We start from the raw sequence: 25,410 nt of genomic DNA on the forward strand, positions 1-25,410 counted from the left end.
AAAAATATGAAACTGAAAAGTAAATTTTACCTAATAAATGGTTTTTATGCCATTCTCCAAGGTATCATGATAAAATTAACAAATTTTAGCACATTTACCAAATTTTATCATATATTATAAAGCCAAATTTCATTCATTTTACAAAAATCATTACCAAACCGCTTCGGTTAAAATTACCGAGCTTTCTTGGTGTTAATATAGAGCCAGAAACACTGTAAATTTTAACTTATTCTGGTAGTTTTGACCCTACTTCCTTTCTCAGTGTATAATAGTGTCCCAAAATTTACGCAAGATTTGAATTAAATAGAAAATCTAGTTTAATTTTCAATTGTAATTTTTATTATGAATTATGAATTGCTAAGAATAGGGTTATGCACGGAATAACACATCGAGCATGTGACCATCACGGTTTTCTGACGCATGCGCTCTCTTTTGACGAAAGTTTTAATAACCATTTTGCATGAAGGTGACAGAATTTCGATGATGCAACGTTGAATTTCTTCCTACAATGCTCGGATGGTTGTAAACTTGTCGACATAGACCTTTAACTGCCATAGACCTTTTTTAACTTCCATAGAAGATTAAATGGGATTAAATCAAATGATATAGGGTGCCCATTCTGATAGTGAAAGTACTCGACCAAAAATGTCTCATGCATTAATTGGATTTTTGAAATATTATTCAACAATAATAACGCATTATTCATTCGTTTAGTGCTATATTTTTACGAAACCTAAACTATTAGATGTCAAACTGTTCTCTTTTCTTCAGTTGCCACTACGGAATTAATTAACTTTCTCATTAATTCAAATATTACGTAAATTTTGGGACATCCTTTAATAGTTATAGTGTGTAATGAACAATTTTTAGCATTATTTAAAAAGGTTTTTTTTTTTTAATTCTAACAAAAAAATTCAAAATGTGTCTCTTTCATTTCATGTTAATGTCAGTCAGCCGTTCAAATATTTTTGTGCTTAAAAACTCCCAAAAGTTGTTATAAATTTTGCAATAAACTTAAATTCAAAATTTTGCTTTCAATACTTTATCTTTGTATGCTTCAAATTATATATTAATTTAAAAATAATATAATTTTTCTTTGATACCAATAATTATATTGTTTAAGATTATTTTAATTTAAAATAGCTTTTCTAATATTGAGATATGAAATAGATCAAGTTTATTTATAATTGAATCTTAAAAAACACGCAGTTCTATTTATTAAGTAATAATTGACTTATTGTCCCAACAATGACGATTGTTTCCGATTTGCATTAGCAATAAATTATTTAGTAATAAAACGTAAACGTTATCCTTGATTGGGAATTTTTCAGCTTCGATTAATTATTTAGCTCTAGATTAAATACACAATTTGAATTTAACGACTGTTGTTTTGTTATTTAAAATAACTTCGGTCTTTTGTGGCTTTCTTCACAATGCAATTTATTTTTACTTATAAAGGTTATTTTCTTAATAGGTGAAGGCTATTAAGGAGGTGAAAATTTATTCCAAAAAATATTCATTATTAAAATGCTCATTAGACTAACAAAGTGGTATTTTGAAAACGCGTTTCTCTAGACACAAAATATGTTGAACGGAGAGTTTTAATTACACTCCCTCTCTATCTCCTTAATTTAATTTTAATTTTTTTTCCTTTAAATGTATATGTTTACCAATAAAATGGTATTTATTTAACAATTAGTATAATACAGGGTTATTCAAAATTCCCTCCGCCTGTAAACGCCATTTTTCTTTACTACAACTTGCTTCAGTGGTACATGCTACTGCCATCTACCGGCAACTGCTTAAATTAAAGCTTGAATACTTTCGGAATAATTTCATACGTTCTTTTTTGCCATATTCGTCTACGTTTTTTTACTATAACGCTTCGAAACCCCGGAGGGAATTAGGAATAACCCTGTATATCAGTCTAATTAAATAAAATTTTGATAACACATTCTGTCATTTCTATGATAAAATGTTAAACATTAACAAAAAATAACTTCAAAAAAAAAAGTATGGTCAAAACTACCAGAATATGATAAAATTTATCTTGTTTCTGACTCTATGAGAACACAAAAGCATGGTAATTTTTATCGAAGATAATGACTTTTGGTGAAATTAATGACTTTGGTAATGACTTTTGGTAAAATTAATGGCTTTGATAATGACGTTTGGTAAAATTAATGGCTTTGGTAATGACTTTTGGTAAAATTAACCATTAGATATAATTTTATAACACCTTAAAGCTTGGTATAAAAACCATTTATTCGGTTAAATTCACTTTTCAGTTTTGTATTTTTACTAAATGTGTGGTAATAAAAGCTGCATTTTTGAAAACCAGAATTTCTGGTAAACCGTTACTATCTGAACAAAAAAATTATCAAATGAATGGATTACATACCGCATATTTTGGGTTTATTTCCAGAGTTCTGGGAGTTTTTTTTTTTAAACCAAAAATGTGTTTACCATACAAGTATAATAATTTTAAAAGAATGTGCATTTTGCAAATAAATTACAAGAGATATTAAATAATACTTAGGACGCATGTTTCTCCCAAACTGGCACACTAACAACACAACATAATAACACACTTGTGTCAAACCAGATGTATTAATTTGAATTATTAAATTTATACACTTAAGAATAATAATTAAAAAGAAGTAAAAAGGAATGGCATCTGAAAAGCAACTATGAAGTTGCAAGTATATCACCCCTTATTTAATAATAACTAAATTTTAAAAATTATTTGTTTTACTGTTTTTTTTAATTATTTATTATTAACTGTTTATTAACCTATGTATTAAATATGAAAGATAATTATAATGTTAAAATCGTGAATTTATGCATTTTTTGGTACTTACGTATTATTGCAACCAGGTTGGTGCGATTTGTAATTTTGAGTAAGAAAGTATGAATTGAAAGAAAATATACATTTATTAATTACAGATAATTTTTAATACAGTTTTTTATATTATTTTATTCATATAACATAATATATTATTATGTTATATATAATATATTATAATTATATATTATATAATATAATAAAATATTATAATATATTATAATAAAATAATATATTTTATATTATTTTATTCATATAACACGTAGGGTTGCCGTAAGTAGGGTCGCCAAATTTGGCGTAAGTAGGGCGGCCAAATTTGGCGATTCATGCGAATTTTGGCCTGGTTGCGTTAATACGTAAGTACCCACTTTTTTAAGATGAACATAGTTTAGATGAGCTTAAAATGTGTAGGATAAATTGATTTAGAGTTGAAAAATCGAATAAACGATATTGAATAAAAGCACCAAACTTACATATGGCTTTGGGACCATCATTTATTACTCATTGTCTGCTTAAATCTTTTGGTAAAATCCTGGAATAGGGCACCTCTTGGCGATTTTTTGAAATCTTGCCAAGTTGGCGATTATTACTGGGATCAACGTTGCTTTTCGATTATTAAAAAAATACAATTTAAATTATTACAAATATATTAAAATATTTTTAATAGAATAAAAAATAACTTACCTTTACTCTGATGAAGCTTACCTAACTTAACTTTACTCAGAAGCATAAATGACGAAAAAATAAACCCTTTTACCTCTTTACTAAAGAAATCCAACTTTCGCGTAGGTATACATATCAAATAACCAATCAGGTTTAAGAATTTCGATGGTATGATTGGACGTTTAAAATAATCTCCCCAAAATATCTTCCGGAAACCTAGTTTGGCGAGATTTCAAAAACTTGCTTGCTTGGCGAGATTTAAAAACATCGCCATAGGTTAGGCCATTCTAGGATACATCCAATATTTTGTCCTAATCAGAAACAATCTCAAACTGTATACATTTAATTCCCAATATATGCAACAGTCTAAAACAGCGATTCCTAATTTCTTTCAGCTACGGATCCCTAAACGATCGAACTTCTTTTGGCTAAACTCTGACTATTAAAAAAAGGAAATTAGCAAATTTGATTATGCTAACCAAAAGAAAAAGGAAACCTATAATTAAATTTAGAAACATAAAATGTGAAAAAGGAAATGTGTTCATTGTTTCATCAATAAATCTTAAAATTAGGTTTTATGTTAGTCGCAACAACTTTTAGTTTATTAGTTTTTGGTGCAGACAGGAAATCAAATAGAATAAAATTACTGAATTATGGATTTTAAAAAAGAACTATTATAAAATATGAGAACGGATATCAAAGAAAAATAATTAATAATTCTGGAATGTGTTTATTTTATTTTGAATTTTAAAGTTCGATGAGAATTTCGGATTCAATGATTTGTAAATGCATATCCTTTTAGTAAATTTTTCAATTGGAAAAAGAAATATTTGAAAAAAATATAAATGGAACAAATTAAATAATTTCAAAAAAATAACCAAATGATTAAATAAATTATCGAATAATGGTTGGATACAAATATAGAACAGGTTTCAAAAATCATTAGTTAAAAAAAGGTCCTAACTAATCGAACCCATGCGACCGTTTCACGAAACCCTAGGATTCCGCGGAACACCTTTTTGGAACTGCTGGTCTAAAACTTCATCACAGCACATTTCTGTGCTGTGTTGAAGTTTTAACAAAAGATAACATTTTTGTGAAGAAAAAAAAGGTGAAAACATGAAAAGAGAAATATACTTTTTATCGCGTGAGTTGCAGACTTTGCTTGACTTTCAAAAAATATATATACAATTGGAAACAAAATGCTTCAATAAATAGTTTTGCTTACGATTGCTAACTCCATTACGTTTTTTTACGCATCGCCTCGCTTTCAAGACAGCATTCACTTGATTTCTTTGATGGTTTAGGAAATTTTTAAACCATTGTGTTTTCATGGGTGATGTGTTTAACATAAAAAAAAGTACAGTAACTTTTTCGACGGAAGAAATCTGAAAAAAGTATTTTGAATTCGAAAGACATTGACCTTCAAAGACAATACATTATTTCTAAACTAAGCAAATGAGGTTTTTTCTGATAGTTAAGAGTAGATCTCACGAATTTTTATTTTATTTTTGTTTCCTTCTCATAATTATAAAACTTTTCCGGCTCAAAATTTTGTTAAATTGTCTGGAATAGTATTTTATAATGCAAATTTTAAGTTACGTTTTTTTTTTCTTCTTTTTTTTTTGTATTTTTATGTCTTAATGTTATTTTTGTTTGTCTCAGTCTTCTTTTATTTAACGCTCATACATTAACTAATTACCCAGTTCATGGTAAAACAATCATAAGCCACATTTTCAGGAAAACTTTTTGTGAGAATTTTAGGTGAAAACATGCAAAGGATTTTAAAGTTACTTTGGGATAATACTGAAAACATGTGAAGACTTGAAACAACAGACTTGAAACAACACCAAACAACAATGTTACATAAAATGACACACTTGAAAAATAGAGGTCTTAAAAAATCTTTATTGACCCAAACCCTTAAATTAATCTTCCGTTTATTTATTTAAAAAAAGAATAAATAACCTAAACAGGAAAAAAAATAATAATAGCTTAAATATGTTCAGAAACTGTTTCATATACTTTATATTAAAGAAGAATTTGATAGTTTTTTTTATTGAAATGTTAATAATGTTAATTTTTGGCGATTAGCAAATAAACCAATATATATGTAAATAAACCAAGAACCAATCACATAAAGGTAAATAAAAGTAAGTTGCGGTAACCCGAAAGTGGCATCATTGATAGCAAAGTCCCCTAAGTATAACATAGCAGCCAGAAATGGAATTTCAGCAAAACTGAACGAAAATTATCGCCAAATCAAGGGACCCCCAATTCGACCCTAGAGCTTCTATTATATATAATGTCTAGAAAATATTACATTTAACTTTATGTTTCTATACATAAAATTAAGGTTAATTAACTCCGGATGATTTTTTAGGTTTGCCAAATTCAGTGACGAACTGGCACCTACAATTCAAATGTATCTACAATTATTAAAAGATTTATTTTTTAAAAAACTCATCTTGATTAGAGCCTCGGTGGCTCAGAGGATCTAGTTTTCGCCTCATAATAAGGTGACCCAGGTTCGAATCCCAACGGTGACTGGTTGATACGAATTCTGCTTTCGACTGGCACCGACCACAGTACTGACATAAAATATCCTCAATGGTAGACAAATCACGAATTAGAATCCCCTTGCCACTATATCCTCCACAAAGGCTAGTCTGGCCCAATACTTGATCCAAGAGTTCCCTTGTCTTCTGGGTTTTGTTCAAAATTACAAAGACCACGGAGTTGAGTATTGACAGTCGTAAACCCTGGATCGGCTGTTCAACTCTGGTTATAAAATAAAATAAAACCTTTTTAATGAGAATTAAGAAATTTAAAAAAAATGAAGGATTTGTTCAACCAAACGAAATTTTCGGGAAAATAGGTGCGAAACCTAACAAAATAATATTTAATTTGTGCTATTCAGCTGACTCAGTAAATAGTGCTATAAAAAATTAATATTTATGGTTAAACTTGAGTTTTTGATGGTAGATGGTCGATGATTGCAAAAACAATTTTTAAAAGTTAGCTTCAAAAATTACTTATGAAACTAAATAATAATAATTTTATGCCAAATACGAATCCCGGTTTTAAACAAAAAATCAAGCCCAATAATGATTTCATTTATTTCGTAATAATAATGATATCGCCTTATACTAATAATTTTGTCCCCTGATAAAGAACTATTCTGCAAACACACATTTATATATTATATTTTATTTTTAAGTATTTTTAATTATTAAGAATTTATGTCTTATTTCTAGTTTATATAACACAAATTTGGTTCCAGCTGCCTTGTGCGCTTTTCCAATTTGAATTAATAAAGTAAAGTTTCAGTGTGTTTATTTTCCTCTTAGTTATCATTATAGACCTAGTAAATTGTATTGATTTTGTGATTGGATTTGCATAAAGCTTATAATAGTTATCACTGTAAAAGATGGATACAGTTAAAAATATCAGTATACTGATTAAACTAACTAGTTTACAAAGAAGGTCTTGGCCCACTAAAAGCTAACGTGACAATAAAAAATACGAAATACTTTATAAGGGTCGATTGCTATGAAAATCTTATCAAATTTTAACTTTGTACATTTATATTCGCTGCAAAAACCATGTATGTTTTACCGAGTACAATAACGTTCAAGGTATTATTGCATCATACAGAATTTGATATCATGTATTTAAAAGTATCATTTATTGTCAAACTCTAGGCAAATTTTAACTTTATATACATTAATGTGTTCGTTGCAAGAAGTGTGTACGTTTTAGTAATCACGACAACGTTCTAGGTATAGTTGTACCATAGAGAATTTCAATGTAATATTTCATTTGAAAGTAATAATTTGATTAAATTTGTCATTTTAGTTCATTATTTTGACTTTTACACATGGTTTATGACTGAGAAAAGTAAATATATGGAATACAATTTACTCGAACAATTTTCAATCTCGTTCGCAGAGAAAAATTCGAATTTAATTTGTAGACAAAGATTTGATACAAGATTCGAATCTACAACCACAGCATAAAATGCTTTCTTGGTATACTGTTGTTGTTTTTGTTGTTGTTTCTAATGTCACTTGCCACACGGGCAAGCCTGCTGGGTGAAACCGAGCAAATTTAAGGCAGAGTGTGCGTTTCTTGTTTTTCAGTGGCGCCATCTATGGCCAAGAATTCGACTTCTGCCACACCATAAATTGCACCCGTTTTATAGGGCTGACCCATTCATTCATCCACAGATCGTAATTTTGACCTGAATCAGAGAACGATCGATCTCCAATCCAATACCCCCCGAGGTTTTGATTTGCTATGGGAACATGGAGGATACTGATTAACGTAAATTAAAATCCAATATGTTATGAAAGCATTTTTCGATGTAATGTATTTGTTTGCTTTTGAGAGGTGTGAGCGAACATTACGCAGAAGACAAGCAAAACTAAAAGTTTTTATAATATGTTTTATCTTATCTGTATATTAATTTCTTTTATTTTTTTCTCTTTTTCCAGATTTCATTGTATTGATATATAAACAATAGAAAACCCGTTCTATGAACTCTATTTTGGTCGTTACTACGTGGAAGAGAAGTGCTGCAAATATGTTATATAATCGGCAGGAAAATATGTACATATTATCCATTTCTATGGTGCTCATCTGGTAACAGACATCGGGGTTACTTCCTTGAAAAACTGGTCTTTGGTGTGGTGTTCAGTCGGAAAACAATGTATCATAAAAACTATTTAATTAAAATAAAATGAACTTCTTGGCAGTATACAGAATTTAAATGGGACCACTGTGTTAAATTTTGTATTATATGAAGGGCTATCAATGATATTACGCATAGATGCTAATTCATATAAAAGCAAAATTTAAGGCATGTATTCGCCTATTTTATGTCGTCTAAGAATAAGCGTTTGTATTCTTTGTATATGTAATTTTCTATTCAATTGTTTCTTAATTGAGCATTTAATAAACAATTTTATCAATGAAATTACTGTTTCTTGTTATTCCTGTGTCTGCACTTTTAGTCTTCTTTGCATTACATTAAATCATAATAATAACATCTGCATTTAAACTATGCTAAACTAGAACTTATAAATTAAGCTCAATCATAAAAAGTTTCCACATTGAAAATATGCTGAGAGGAATAAACCAGAACATGCTAATTAAAATGAATCATAATGCCATGTTAATGTAATTTTATGTAAGTGAAATTGAATCATAAATGGCATCCATATTTAAAATATCTGCAAGTGTTTTGAAAAAGTGCTGAAAAGAATAAATCAAAAGATGCATTTTGAATTGAATTATAAACAGCTTCCCCATTTAAAATATGTTAAAAGGAGCAAACCAGAACATGTAAATTAAGTTGAATTATAAATAACTTCCGTCTTTAAAATATGCTGAAAAGAATAAACTAGAACATGTAAATTGAATTGAATCATTAATAGCTTCAACATTTAAAATATGCTGAAAGAAATGAACCAGAGCATGCAAATTAAGTTGAGTCATAAATAGCATCCACTTTTAAAATATATTGAAAGGAATAAACCAGAACATGTAAATTAGTTGAGTCGTAAATTACTTCCGTCTTTAAAATATGCTGAAAAGAATAAACTAGAACATGTAAATTGAATTGAATAAAAATATCCGTACGTATTTTAAAAAAGTGCTGAAAAGAATAAACCAAAACATGTATTTTAAATTGAATTATAAATAGCTTCCCCATTTAAAATAAGTTAAAAGGAGTAAACCAGAACATGCAGATTAAGTTGAAACATAAATAACTTCCGTCTTTAAAATATTCTGAAAAGAATAAACTAGAAAATGTAAATTAAATTGGATCATTAATAGCTTCAACATTTAAAATATGCTGAAAGAAATGAACCAGAATATGGAAATTAAGTTGAGTCATAAATACAACCACATTTAAAACATATTGAAAGGAATAAACCAGAACATGTAAATTAAGTTGAATCATGAATAGCTTCCGACTTTAAAATATGCTGAAAAGAATAAACTAGAACATGTAAATTAAATTGAATCATAAATAGCTTCAACATTTAAAATATGCTGAAAGAAATGAACCAGGCATGTAAACGAAAGTGAATCATGGATAGCATCCACATTTAAAATATGCTGAAAGGAATAAACCAGAACATGCAAATTAAGTTGTATCATAAATAACTTCCGTCTTTAAAATATGCTGAAAAGAATAAACTAGAACATGTAAATTGAATTGAATCATAAATAGCTTCAACATTTAAAATATGCTGAAAGAAATTAACCAGAACATGCAAATTAAGCTGAGTCATAAATAGCATCCATATTTAAAATTTGCTAAAAGGAATAAACCGGAACATGCTAATTAAATTGAGTAACTTCGATGATTGAAATATGCTAAAAGGAGTCAACCAGAACATGTAAATTAAGTTGAATTTTGATTTATTAATATTATTTATAACTTGAAATGCGGACAAAAAACGCCTCTCTCATAAAACATGTTTGATTTGTTTTACAATCAAACTCAAATTTTATTGGATAAAAACAGTAAAGGAATTTAGTTCTTAACATTTTTAATGTTCTGCGTTTATATACTTAAAATTTCTAAAGTTCTCCACACCGGTTCCTCGAATTTTTCAATCTTCAAACCAAAACTTAAAAAAAAATTTTGAACAGTTAAAAGTGCACACAAATAATGTTGTCAAATTAAAAATATGTTTCATTTTCTTGTGGTGAGAAATTCCTGCTCAATATTTCTTTAAAATGCATATTTATAGTAGTTATATTGGAAAAGATATTTGCTTTTATAAAAAAAAGTTTACTCTTAAGAAAAAATACAACGATGAATGAGAAACAATCACGTTAGTAAAAGGAGCGAATAAAACCTCCTAATATTGTAAAGAGCGAAAAATGCATACACCAAAATTCTGAATATTTTCGACGTTTTCAGCAAAATCATTTCTTGGGCAGTGCGTCAAGTAAACATTTCATCAAATAAAGAGGTTATTATCTTTACTTGTTTGAACTTCGTCAAAAGCATTAGATTTAAGGGGATTTAACGATTAACACTATGAACAAGGGAAAACAGCATAAAATAAAAGCAGTTGGATTGAATTCTGAGTCACCCTCAGGATTCTAAGCCGGTAAACATGCTTGTCCATCGAACGCATTAACCCCTATATCAGCCGTCATACTTAAGCATACACTGTAAAGAAGGGTCTCTTTAAAATTTAGCAGAAAAAAATGTGTCAAAATAGCTCCGAAACATAGTCGAATTTAAAATCCTCATGCAGGACTAGATTTAGAAATCCTAAGGCCCTAGGAACAAAAATATTGTAGGCCCCATAGGGTTTCGAATTCACGTGTTGCTAATTTACAAAATGCTTTTAAAATTTTAATAACAAAGGTAATAAATTATAATATTTGTAAATTTGTACCTACATTTATTATCAGTTTTTGTTAACTTTAATCGACAATTCTTCGATAATCGGCACACAAAACAAAAATATTTGTAATGTTTAGGAGGCCCCTAGACATGTAGGAACCCTAGACGCGGGACTCTCACGCCTTATGATAAATCAAGTTCTAACCCCATGTACTCTATATTGAGTATAATGACATATTCGAAACAGCATGTCCTCATTTTTGAGCAAAATGTATAGTTTAAAAAAGGAATATATGCTGTTTTAGGCATGACATTTTACTCATTAATAAAAGCATGTAATTTTCAAATTTGGTTATGTTTATTCTGGAGCTATTATAACGTATTTTCGCTCAATTTCGAGAAATTCCTTTTTGCAACGTACGAAATACAACTCAGATTCAAAAGAAAACAAAAAAATTAGTGTAAGGAGATACACGAGTAAAGCAGCAGTTTCGTCAAATATTTGAGAATTCGCATTTCATCAAAAAGGACAAAATAATTGTTGTCAGAAATGACGAAACACAGATCAATCGTTGCTATATTGACAAAAATGAGAAATTTATTTGTACAAGAATTCATCAAAGCAATAGTATTAAAACTATAAAAAAAAGAAACTCCATCTCCAAGTCAAGTCTTTTATACATTCTTATCTTCTACTTCCAAAACAAAATAAACTAGATTTTTCAAAAAAAAGTTCAAAATGCAATTCTCAAATCCATTGAAAGCACTCGGAAGAAATGTATTATATCTAAACAAAAGCAATCGGTTCAAAGAATAAATGCTTTATGAATTTTTGAACAATAGAAAATGCTTTCTATGAAGTTAAGAGTGGGTGAAAGTCATCGTTAAAATGGTAAACCTTCCATTTACCATTTTAACAACCTTTACAACAGAAAGCAAAAAAAAAACAACAAAGCAGTATCTGTCAATAGATATGGACTTTACTCACACTTTGTTTTGGGAAGAAGATTCCGATTTATTCCTCTACTTACTTGTTTTATACCATTCCATGCATCTAAAAAGTAAAATTTGCTATTGTTGTCATCAAATAATAAATTTGTATTCATATATGCTGGCCCCGTTGTCGAAAGAATATTTATTTCGTTGTAGCCTTAGATCGTGGGCGTGATCTCTGGGAAACCAAATGCGTACTCTGAAATTATATTTTGAAATTATGTCATATCCATGTATAAGTGATATAACTTTGAAGAGAAAGAAATATTTAACCGAAATTTACAGAATTTCTTTCTTTCTGTTTGTTCGGCACCCCGAAATAAAATAAAAATCTATTAATAAAAAACGGAGCTTAATAGAAATGTTAATTGCGCTGCGATTTACTTAAGAGATAAGGCATTAATTCTCAAATTAGTTTCAACAATAGTTCCACCACAGGTGGTGCTGCGAACCAACTGAGAAATCTCAAAAAACAAAGTTTTATAGTTTATTGTCGAGAACAAAAATATTCGCCCTCGTAAATATTGCATCTAAAGCTTTCTCACACACAAATAACTTCGTTTTTATTGCTTGCAACATTTCGATGCGCCATCTACTGTTGAACTTTTTAACTAATTTTTAAAGTGGGGAGAATAAACTGTGGCTTCCTTAGGTTTAACCGTACATTTCATATTTTGATTTTTTGCAAAATTTTAATTGCATCTTAAAGTGATTTTAAAACAGATAGTGTGAAAGATATTGATGATGTTATAGAACAGTGTGATGGCACCCACTATTCAAAAAAATTTTGAAGTACGTTTTTTCTTCAGCCCATCTAAAAATGACCAACTTTAAGGTTAAACAACTGATAAACTGCAGAATCAATATACAAAAAACAAAAGGAATAAAACAAAGCAAAAACACAGTTTCTTACAACAACAAAAAATTTAAAAGTTTCAGAAAATTGCAATCTTGATGAATAAATTCACTCTTCTGACAGAACCGCAAAACGCGAAAAATAATGAAGCAAAAAATTAATTATGTTAAAAAATGGCCTATTGAAGCAAAAAAAAACGAGTGAAAACTCAAAAGATACAGCTTTTAATGAAATGGATATTCCAAAAAAGGATTTATTTCAAAATAGGCAAGTATAGAAACTCGAATATGGTTTGACTTCAAAAAGCTTTCTTTTTTAAACTTTTAATGTTGCTGTCTTCGTCGGCCGTAAAGTGATTGTTGGGGGCGATTGTTCATATTTTCCAGTGGCACCATTTATGGCCAAGAATTCGATTTCTGCCTCACCCATACATCATACCCGCTTATAGGGTGGACCCATACATAACATCCATTCATTCAGCCACAGATCGTAATTTTGATCTGAACCAGAGAACGATCAATCTCCAACTAAGTACCCCCAGGGGTATATGTTGTTGTGGGAACGTGGAGGACTTTGTGACCCGACAGATTTAACGTGTACCAGTCCCCATTTGCAACACTGGGAGTCATCGACCTGCTGAATTCAAACTCCCGTTCTCACGAGCGAGAGTCCAGCACCCTGCCAACCAGGCTATCCCGACCCTAAACTTTCAGCACAAATCATTTATTCTTCAAAAATTGATTGCTTCTTTACATTTAAAACAGAATGGCAGCCTTAAGGAGGTCCCGATTTTTAACCAAAATCTCAAAATATAACGACAAAAATTAAAATAAATTTCCAAAACGTAAATTCGAACTCTAATCTTCAATAAACCCATCCGTATGACCAAGAAAACATGAGAAGAACACAAAGCAGCATTTATCCACTTCCGATATAAAATATTCAAAATAAATATTTTTAGTTTTTCTTTTTTAATGCATTTACGTTACATAATGCTCAAATTTTTAAGATGTTTAAAAATATATATACTTCGCAAAAAAATTTAAAAAATAATATTAACTATATATATATATATATATATATATATATATATATATATATATATATATATATATATATATATATATATATATATATATATATATATATATATATATTAGGAAAACAAAATATGGAAATAAAACTAATGGCATTTTGATGCAATGATAACGAAGATTTTATTTAATCTAATTCAGAATATTTTTGATTTTTTTTCAGCACATAAACACAAACTTCTTACAATCTAAAAATTTTTAAGCATTTATAATTTATTAATATTGTGGATGAAGGAATAATAAAGCGTTATATTAGTGAATGCTTTATGTTATTGTAAACAGAAAGAATATAAAAGATGAGCAAAAAATAAAAGAAACCACTAAATAACTTTTGACCAAGCGAATGGATTTTCCCATACTAGGGTTTTTGTCAATTTTTTGTGCATAGTACAAAAAATTTCCAAATAAAATTTTACATCGCGATTGGACCATATATTTTAGAACTTCGTAAAAAAAAATTTTTTTATGATGTTTTATCCTTTATATAGTATAACTAAAGACAATAAAATTCCTAAAACGGCAAATTTGTTTATAATTATTTTACTTTTCAAAAACAGGAAAAAAGACATAACTAAGTAATTATTTTAATCTTACTCGCAGTGAATTTAAAATAATGTCTGTAAACTTTAAGAAAATAACCGTTCTTATGTTTCTTTTTCTTGTATTATATTATGTAAAGTGCCAAATAAATAATTTATCAAAACAGTTTTAGCTCTTGCACAAATGAACAATCATCTACAAAGGGTGCTTACTAAGCGAAAATATTAACGCCAAGAAGAAAAAATATATCCCGGTTTTAGAGAATATCCTTCTGCAGATAGAGATTTCGAACTCTCACTGAAACCTCTCAAGTTCTCGACATACCTAGGTAGAGGCAATTTCCCAGTGGGTTTCCAAAATTTTTTTTTCATATTTTATTGGAGATTTTTACACAGGAGTAAAATCATGAGTGAAGAAGGTGCTTCGAGAATAATTCCTTGTGAGGAATCTTTGAGTTCTGAAACAAGTCCCGCGCCAGAATTAGAGAATTTATTTGACGATCCCCTGCTGTTAGAGACTGATTTTAGTTGCGAGGACGAATCGCCTTTCTTTGGTAAGTTCTGTAAAGGAAGTTTTAATTATTCCAATGATTCGAAATAAAATACATGCAAAAAGTATTAAAAAAATTTTTTTTAAGAATATAAATTTTTAATATTATTTTTGTGATGATATGATCCATTGCTGTTAGAGACTGGTATTAGTTGTGAGGATGAACCATCTATATTTGGTAAGTACTGAAAAATGTTTTAATTATCTAATGATATGGGTTTTCAAAAAAATGCATACAAAAGTATTTTATGCTTAGGAATATAAAATTTTAAGTTGATTGCTAGAAAAATAATTTGTTTACCGAACCAAAACTAAAAAAAATCAACTAATCAATTTATTTTACATCAAGGTTTATGCATCGCTTCATACCAATCCTTAATCTAAAATATAATCGCTTACATTGCTTATCCTGATAATAGTTGATTATGTAGGATATAAGACATCAACTTACGTTATCAGACATTTTTGGATGAAATTTTTTGAAAAGGAACTTCTTTTGCGGCCAATCGCAGACATGATCAGAAAGAATTAGTTATAGTATTTTTTGAGATATTATCTTTAGTAAGCCGTGGTGGCGTAGCGATTAAGGCACTGAACTATCTTTCTAAGGACAGAGGTTCGAACTCCAGTGGCATTATGAAGCCCACCCAGCTTCAGATAGATGGGTACCAACTTGTCTGAGAAGTAAATGCTGCCAGTGCGTAATGCTGACCACATTGCCGCAGTCATGACAATAGTCACGAAATTGTGGAGCATTGATTTCCTCCTTGGAAATAGCAAGCTATTTCGGGAATGCTTTATTTTATTAAAATTAATGATAATAATATTTTTCTGATGTAGCTTATATATAAACATTATAAAACAAATAAAATTACAAAATATATCATATTTTTACGTAGTTATAATCACACTACTGGACAAATTAATGTAACAAACTGGTTTTTTTAATATTTAAAAGATATGGCAAAAACCAGAATCCGTATCACTTTGTTCGATGGTGCAGTACATTTTAGTTTATCATTTTATCAGTCTACATCTCATATTTATCAAGATAGTTAGTGCAGGGAAAGTCCTCAGTCGTTATTTACTTACTGAATAGAATTATTCTTATCAAATATTATTCATTCCTTTTCAGACACAAGTGAAATTTTTGTCTAAATTCAACAAAATTATGTAATAGAATTCCTGCTCAAACATTCTAAGTTCTGTTATGAAACATCAGACATTCCCTAAACACGCACATGAACCCTTTAAAAAAAATCGTGACTTCAAAAAGTATTATCTCCCCGTTAATGTTATTGAAAATTTGAAATTAGAAGAAAATATCAAATTAGAAAAATTATTTGAATAGTTCTGTACATTTAAATTAAAGTTAATGGAATTCAAACTGCACGAGTTTCTATCAATTATTAAGAAAGATAATAACCTTTTAACGCAGAATTTTTATTAAACATATTTTTCATACTTTTTTCATTATTTTGTATTTATTTAGGGCAAAATAAATGAAAAATATTCTATTTAGAATATAATATTTTATCGTTATAAAATTCTGCATGAAGCGCCGGTATCTTTTTCTGCATTCAAGGTAAAATCTTCCAAACACGGCTCACTTCCAAACAATATTTCAAATTTGCATATTTGCAGTTGTTTAGATCTAAGAGAAATGGTTATTCATTATTGAAATTTCTACAATTTACCAAATCAATTATAGATAAATTTTGGAACATGAATGAAAAAAAAAATTTCAAGCTACTTTTTGGGGGTTCTATATTTTAGTACCAATGTAATTCCGATTATCTAGCAGATATGTTTATTAACTATTAGACTGTCTCTTATAATTAAAAAAAATATCAAAATATATTTTTCTTGTAATTAGAGTGTCAGAAAAAAAAATGCAAAAAAAAGGTCCATTTACGTCAAAGAGATAAACATTTGTAATTTATGTTATTCAAGAGAATTCAGTCTAGCAAATCTTGAATTATGCATACCAATTGAAGAATAAAAAGTAATACAGTTATGTATTATAAAAGTAAAATAGTTATGTTTAACAAACAAACTTCTAACAGATAAAAAAATATGAATAAATGAGATAATATTATAAATTATTAAATAATTAATGAACAAAATATTCATCTCAAACTCACATCTGGTTTTCTTTATATAAATTTAACTATAATTTGGTATAAAGAATTCGAGATTGTAAAAATATAAAATGATAATAATTTTGAAGTGTGAACTCGCCATAATCATATAAAAAATGTTTGAAAAATTTAAAAAAATTATCATTAGACACGAGATTTGCACGGAGTACTTTAATAAAAAGAAATTATATTGAACTTAAAACAATAAATTTTTAAAATAACTGCATAAAAAAGGCAATATAAAGACAAAGTGTAGAATGATAACGAAGGTGGAATTTAAGAATGTTTCATCAAGTTCCAAACAATTTTTTTTCATTTTTTTTTCACAATTAAATAACAAAAATTAATGAAAGTAACACTTACTTTTAATGAATTATGTACATATCAACGAAGAAAATAAGTTTCGGCGTTTCAATTGATTAATAAACTTTTTAATAACAATTAAGAAACTTCAGAACAAATTAGAAACGTATTATCTGCTTATAGTTAGAGATTAAAGTGAACATTGATCGAACTACAGTTGTTCCCTGAAAATTGGATGTTATTGGATCAAAAGGTCTTTTAACTCAATTTAGGATGCCCTTTTCGGGGGGGAGGGAAGCTAAAGCAAATTAAGATTGCGCTCTAATGCTTTAGAACACTTGACAGGCTGCAATCCTCACTAGCTTTAGGGAAAGCAAATGTAATCGGAAACTACGGTTTTAACTTTTAAAAAAAACGATGAGGGGGAAAAAGTATTTATTATAAATATTCTTTCAGTTATTTACTCTTTTTTAGTCATGGCTTAATTAAGTTAAGCTTGTCTTATCAATAATCCTTTTACTGAAGTGCAAGAATTGTTTATGCAAAGTTTCATATCAAATAATTTATTCTTATGAAGGTGTGGACTTTGTTACTGCATTTATTGTTATTATAAAATAGTTTTTAACCTGATCCTATATTAAAATAGGGTAAAAATATACATATCTCTTAATATTAAAAACTCGTAAGCGCCATCGCCGTTGCTTCGGGTGCTCGACTTGACGTTACATTTTGTTCTATTCCGCAAAAACTGTAAGACTTAGAAACATGAAATTACATAGGTATGTAGAAAAATGTATGGGGAGTAAGATGGAATTAAACAATTTCGCAGTTGGTTATTCATATTTTAGATTAAGTGGTTCATATTAACTGTTAAACTTGTTGTATAAAATACCATGATGTGCTACTAGATAGTTGAAATTTGACGTCATTTGCCTGCTGGTTGGTTAAAAATTTAAAGTTTTTAAGGGAAACTCTGCACTTCTTATTTTGGTCGTACCACATACCCAAATCCCGGATATGTTGCGGTTTAAGAGCCTTCACTTTTGAAAAACGAATAGTATTAATAATTTTTTGTAAAAAAACTCGGTATAGTTATAGTACGTTTGTCACACGCATAGATTTGCATCCTTTTATTTGTATTATCAACTATTATGATAAATGTCTTTCAAGTTTCTCTAGAAATGAAACAAAATTATTCAATTTTGGGAAAAATCAGAAAATTATTGAATTTATTTTTAAAATGTAAACAGATCTGTCAGTTATCTGATATATTTTTTTAAATTTTAAGCTTATGTATTATTTTTTTAATTTTAAGATTACACCTGCCAGAATTCTAGCAAAGATGATGATCAGCCCCAAAAGTTAGAGAATACTGATTCTGTTGACGTAAGCAACGCTACTGATTTTATCAGGTAAAATATTTGTATTGAATATTTTTTGAATGAATATTTTTTTAATTATTTTATAGAACTGTATAAATAATTATAAAAGTCTATAAACTTTAGAAACTATCTATATAGAACATCTTCTCCTTAATATTAATGTATAAATAAGTTCACCTAAAAAAATAACGAATGATTTCCAAAAAAAATATAAAAGATATGATATTTATGATATTGAGATTTTTTAAAAAATTCAAATATTACCAAAAACTGTTTTTGAAATATAGAATAAGCATTGCAAAAACGTTTCAAGCATTATGGCGGAAAAATACAGTACCGCCATCTATTTATGTAGAATTGAATCTGTTAGAAACCGAAGACATTACAAAACCACTTGAAACAATAGCAATTAAACAAAATGTTAAATAGTTATTATATTATTTTGATTAGCGCGTTCCATTATTTGATTTATAGCATTGGTGTAGGAAGATGTCGAAGAAAACAGAGAAGGTATAGAACAACATTCACATCATCTCAGTTGGAAGAATTAGAACGATCTTTTCATGTTAGTCACTATCCAGATGTCTTTTCAAGGGAGGAACTGGCTTCTCAGATTGGATTGACAGAAGCACGAGTTCAAGTAATATTGAAATATTGACTTTATGCAAAATTATAATCCATTTATAATCCAAATAATGATCCATAAGTTTTATTTACTCCGCATAAGCTGCAAGTATATAGGACTCATGAGATAAGTTAAAATCAGTCCAAGGTAACTAACAAATCAAACGCTCTTCAGTACTGCAGTAAGAATGCGACATAAAAGACCCCTCAATTGAAGCTTCTAACTCTATTCGCTCTTCTGTTTTCATATTTTGTAATCTGGCAATCTTATTATGAAAATATTTTAAATGATTCTTGAAAGATTCCGGTACGTGTAAGTTCATTTGAATCCGTTACTCGCCTTACAGATTTCGTTTTGTGTTTTATTTTGTATGTTCTGTTTTTTACTTGATATGTTTTATCTCGTATATATTCTTTACTTAATATGTTCTATATTCGTTTCAATTTTTTTTCAGTGCTCCTCACACTATTGTATTGATATATTTTGCTTCGGCTATGTTGATACAATATTAGAAAGCACTCCTTTTCGCGGATATAATCGTGCGAGTTGATGAGGAGATTATATCTTTTTATTATTTTATTTTGGGACTTTTTAATATCTTTTTTTCTTTTTGAAATGAATTTTACAGATATTTTTTTCCTCTCTTTTCATTAAACTTTATTTTCAATTATTTTCCACGATTTCTCTATATTTTTAACTTATATATGTATATTTCATTCTCAACTTACATATATATATATATATATACACCCAAAATAAATTCAACACTAGACTAAATACAGCTCTAGAAGTGCGAATTGAACTATTGAACTAAGAAGCAAAAACCTAATTTAAGATAATTCGTGAAAAAACGATGAAAAATGTCATTCCTCTAATTTTTTTATTTTATTTATTTTTTATAACAGGCGTTGAATAGCAGACCCAATCATTCCTCTAGTTAATTATTTTCAAAATTTGGTTAATACGTTCACAATTGTTTTTATATAATTTATTTATAAAGTAGAGGTTCCAACGAAAGACAGTCTGCCATTTAGGGTTCCATAGCCGATGAAAATTAGGAGCCACTGAATTAAAGTATTCCGAAAGGTTTCCCAATATCATATAGGCAAAAGCCCTGCAAATTTGTACGTTAAATTTTGTGATCGTTATGCCACTTTATCTGTTTCCTTACGATTATACCAAAATTCATACATGGCAGTACTTTTACTTTCGTTACTTGTACCGCCGGAACAAGTAAAAAGTACGTACTTTTACTTGTACTTCGTTACTTTTTAAATTTGGTACTTTTACTTGTACTTTCGTTACTTTTTTAGGGAAAAAGTACAAGTATTTGTATCGGAAATGTCGAATGAAATCGTTACTTTTTTCTGAAGCTCGGTAAGCTTTCTAAAAAGAAAAAAAGGAAGAAAAAAATTAAATTTAAAAAAATGCTTATGTTTTTTTAATTTATAAAATTAATGTGCAATATATATGCATTCACAGCTAACTTCGTGTTTAAATACCTTGACCTCCCGTGGAGCGCTTATTCAGCGTGGCTAAGCACATTCTGAGAAATTCTCGCAGCAGACTCAGTGACACCACTTTCGAAATGCAATTATTTTGCAAAATGAATAAAAATATTAATTAGCAAGTTATTTTCATTCATTTTCGAGTTTTATGCATTTATTTAATACATTTTAAATAAAAAATGTTGGATTTTGTTATTACATTTTTCAATTTTCTTTTTGAAGTCACTAATAATACATTTTTGTCTCAATACATTTTTTACTAAATACATTCACTAAATACATTACCTAGTACATTTTTTACTAAAATTATGTTCATGCCCGACCTTGTCAAACAACGCCCAGTCAAATCTCTAAGAACTTCAGAACTATTTGTGCTATTGAAAACTATTATAATTATTATTTTAACTCTTGAAAACTCGAAGGTATTAACTCGAAGGTATTAGCAGCCGATACTAAAATTCGTTTACAAATTTTTATTATTCCGTTAGGCAGAAATGTTCGGAAAATGATTTTCTCGCATGACTTCAGCATAAACCATTGTTACAAATAAAACAGTAAACTGTTCTGCTTCAACTTATACTGCACATTCAATAATTTTTTACTAGCTCAAAGATCACAAAGCTATCTGAAACCCCGTGTTTGCTTTGTTTATGCTTGCGCTTTTAAAACGCGTTTCTATAGAGTAAAACAATTTTAAATCAATGATAATTTAAATAAATAAAAATAATAAACTAAAAATTAAAATCAATAGATAAAATTTCTTTTTCGTGCAAATCCATAAAAAGTTTGATATTAAAATCATATTTGATTTTTAAATTATATTATATGATTATATTATAAAATTGTATTATAATATTCTTCCGAATTTAAAAATAAATTAATGTTCATAACTTTCAAAATTAAAAATAATTAAATAAATAACAACAATTTTGCAAAAACATTAAAGAACATAAGAATATTATTCAATAAAATTTTAGTTTACTTTGAATTTTCGATTTCCTAGAAACATACTTTTAAATCGTTACTTTTTTTGTTTAGTACTTGTACTTTTACTTGTACTTTTTACTCGTTACTTTTTAAAATAAGAACTTTTTACTTTTTACTCGTTACTATTTTTAAAAATACTTGTACTTTTACTCGTTACTTTTTAAAAGTAACGTTGCCATATATGCCAAAATTTCGGATTAACGTTTTCGAATTTGAGCAAGTAGTTCTAATATTTTTTTTTCAATTAAAAGTAAGCCTGGTACGTTCAAATAATACTTAAGGATAACTTATTTTATAAATTATTAAATAAGAAAAACCTTATCCGTTATTTATTTTATTCGATAAAATTTAAAATATTTATTTTAGGTTTGGTTTCAAAATCGTCGCGCGAAATGGCGAAAACAAGAAAAATTGACACGCTGTAAAACCGACATTGCTGATGATATCCTAAACGTCTACACCATTGAACAAGATAATGGGGCTGATTATCAAAACGAATTTAGTGAACAATGTTCGGGTAAGTAAAAGACATTTTTGTACATTTGTGTAAATGGTAAATTTTTAATAGTTTATTTAAAAATACTTTACAACATTTTTATTAAGTTCTATAGAGATTTATTGGATTATTATATTTAGATAAAATAATCTCAATGAAATTTCAGGTGTTTCGTATTTTTCTTAAATAATAATAAATGCATTTAAAGTGATCAAACTAGGCAACATTGATAAATCAGAATGCTTCATGACACTTCCTGATTCAAGATGGTTTTTCAATTGAAGCATGGTTCTAACTCATTCTGACTAAAACACAGATTAACCTTTCTTTAACCCGAGTCAGTCAAAAAGTGAACGGTCAAACTCGATCTTGGCAAATACTGAGTTTAATTCTTAATTTTTTTTTCACTAGCTTAAATTATTAACAAAAAACGAGTAGCAAAATTACAAGGAATAAAATTATTTTATCATGTACACAACATTTTTATTGAGTCAAAGTTAATACAGGGTGTTCCGTAATGAAAACCTTTAATGTATAGATTTAGAAGCCTTTCAAAAATGAAGTTGAGAAAGAATACAGATCACCAATTGATGTTTTAAAGGAGAGAAAATGAAAACCTTATCGAAATCTAACGGTGCATTACTGGGGAAGACGAGATTAAGCCGTTTAAGATTAGGCTGAACTGAAGAGTTTCTAATATTTCTCTTTCATCTCCTAACAGTTTTATTCAGCAAACGAACTGGTTTTGAGAATTTTAACTTCTCAGTAGTAATTCATTATGCTGTTTCGATAAAGCTTTTGTTTTCTCTTCGCTAAAACAGCAATTTGTGATCCTATGCGTATATTCTTTCTTTACTTCATTTTAGAAGGGAACGTTTTATTCTTCCTAGCGGAAATATTAATCTGCGATCCTTTATGTGTGTAGTTTCTTAACTTCATATTTGACAAGGAATTCTTAAAGCGTATATTAAGGGTGGTTATTACGGAACACCCCGTATACTTTAATGTTAGTTTAACAATGAGCCACATGAAAATACTATTATTAATCGTAGATCTGCCGGACGTAGCCAGCGGTACAGAAACCTCTCAAATCAAATTAGAAGACTTGTCTGCCCTGGGCATTTTTACACTTCCATCCGAGTGGAATGATAATGTGGAAGACAGATCAGCCGACATGGTACAACTTGCTCTGGATGCAGCAGGTGCCTTTCTCACATCCTCCGTCGCAACTTCCATGGAATTGAATGAAGAAATTGACGACGAAGATTACGTGACGCAGGATAACTGTATATTTGTAGAAAATTGCTCCGACGACACAGCATCGACAAACGATGGCTGTCCAGATGAAAGTGCGACTGGATGATGACATTTGAGTGGTTTGAACGCTGTTAGACATTCTAGTATAGAAATAAACAATTTTTGCAATATTTTTACCGATAATGCATCTAAAAAAATCAATAAAGAAACTTCGGTGCCTTCAACCAGTGATAAGTTGCTACAACCTAAACATTTATCTATACATATTAATCTATAAATTTACCAATTTAAAAATATAGTTCAACTTTCATGTGTACCATATTTAAAAAAAGCATTTCCGCAACAATCTGTCGTGGACCAGGGGGTAAGAATGAAGATTCGGGAACAACTAGTTTTTAATTAGTTTTTGGAATAATAATGGCAAAAAATATTTATAGGAAAAATTCTATAATTTGTTGTTTGAAATACTGCAGGCGCGGCATTTTAAATTAAAAAGATAGATAAGACGAAAATCTACAAGTAATCAATGCAACTTTTTCTTCTTTTTTTTTTTTTGCTGCCTATACATTGAAGCTTCAACTTCAAAAGAGAAAAACACTTTCCTTATTTATGCTTATTAAAATGTTTTATCTCGTCACATTATTTATTTTGTCACAGTTAGTAAAACACTAACTAAAAATAAATGCATTCTCGCAACGGCTTGTTGTGAGCAAGGCTCATCAGATTAAAGGCCCCTGGCTTCGCAATTTCAAAACCAACGGCATGATTCTAGAAATAAGATGAGCATTGCACACAAAGTCGTTTTTACTTCCCAGACAAACTGGTACTTATTGATCTGAAGCTGGGTGAAGGATAGAACCTTAAACCTCGATCCAATTCCATATTATAATGTTTACATCAAATGTGAACAACATTGCGATTTAACACACTCTAAAACTTTTAACAGTGTATACATAGACGTAAACTTTAGACTTACGGTAAAGAAATTAGTAAAATAAAAGAACTTTTTTTTAAAAGAATAAAAGAAGAAGAAATGTTTAAATATGATACGAAAAAAATTTCAAAAAATAGAAATCAAAAAATTTAAGAGGTTTATAACTTTTCTTACTTCGAGTTAAGACTTCGAGTTAAGGATTTTTTCAAAAAATGTAAGAAATGTAACTATTGCTAAAATCTTCGTTGATCATTAGAAAATTCCAAATGGAAAAGAATTTCATTGAACTAATGAAAATGTTTTTATGCTTTATTTGTCTTACAACTATTATTAAAACTTCACAACGTAAGTTTCATGTAAATAGGTTGAATTGCCGATTACAGTTATCAAGTATTTAAACAACGAAATCTGAAATTAAATATTTTTTGTTCTGAACTATGAAGTGTCTTTATTCTTTTAAGGGAAAAAGAACGAGGTATGAGTAAACAAACTTCAATTTATTTATTTATGCTTTTATTTTACATTAAATTTTTATTAATTTATTTATTTATTTGAAAAAACAAAAATTAAATAAAACAAACACAATTTTAAAAAAAGACTAACCAAAACAAAAATTGAAGAAAAAAAATAGGTTTATATTTATTATACTTAAAAATTTCTATTTATTAAACTACAAATTATAGCAAAAAAATTGAGTCTCATCTTTTATAGAAATACCAACCAGAACATTATTTTTAAAAAAATGAAATCCTTGTAACTGATTCAGTATTAACACACAAATTGAATTTTCGATCAAGTTTAAGTGTTCCGAACTGCTCTGTTTAGAGGAGAGCTAATTCAGAAAGCCAAGGCCTGGGCTACC

The 25,410-nt window shown here is 28.6% G+C and overlaps 2 protein-coding genes across 5 annotated transcripts in view; both read left to right on the forward strand.

Annotated features, from left to right (window-relative positions):
- Positions 1-8,486, forward strand: part of LOC107446084 (uncharacterized) — a 155,968-nt gene extending 147,482 nt beyond the window's left edge. For all 4 annotated transcript variants that reach the window (XM_016060633.4, XM_087159329.1, XM_016060632.5 and 1 more), the window contains one exon: positions 8,005-8,486. In XM_016060633.4, the coding sequence (XP_015916119.3) occupies positions 8,005-8,019 (15 nt within the window). In that variant the 3' untranslated portion in view covers positions 8,020-8,486. The remainder of the gene's footprint in view (positions 1-8,004) is intronic.
- A 6,242-nt stretch (positions 8,487-14,728) lies between these two features.
- On the forward strand, positions 14,729-24,696 carry LOC107446085 (uncharacterized). Its single transcript, XM_016060636.5, has 5 exons — positions 14,729-14,919; positions 18,675-18,771; positions 19,216-19,381; positions 22,228-22,378; positions 23,410-24,696. Exons 1-5 carry the CDS (start codon positions 14,772-14,774, stop codon positions 23,718-23,720), a joined length of 873 nt encoding a protein of 290 aa, XP_015916122.2. The 5' UTR covers positions 14,729-14,771; the 3' UTR covers positions 23,721-24,696.
- The last annotated feature ends 714 nt before the right edge of the window (positions 24,697-25,410 follow it).

This window comes from Parasteatoda tepidariorum, chromosome 3 (assembly GCF_982258835.1).
Source record: "Parasteatoda tepidariorum strain Cologne lab strain chromosome 3, Ptep-v5.0, whole genome shotgun sequence".
Taxonomy (NCBI): domain Eukaryota; kingdom Metazoa; phylum Arthropoda; class Arachnida; order Araneae; family Theridiidae; genus Parasteatoda; species Parasteatoda tepidariorum.

Bases quoted from the DNA above. Each gene is read 5' to 3' on its own strand.
- LOC107446085 (XM_016060636.5), top strand. From the start codon at position 14,772: ATGAGTGAAGAAGGTGCTTCGAGAATAATTCCTTGTGAGGAATCTTTG. The intron at 14,920-18,674 runs GTAAGTTCTGTA...TTTAATTTTAAG, and splicing joins GGACGAATCGCCTTTCTTTG to ATTACACCTGCCAGAATTCT. The intron at 22,379-23,409 runs GTAAGTAAAAGA...TATTAATCGTAG, and splicing joins ATTTAGTGAACAATGTTCGG to ATCTGCCGGACGTAGCCAGC.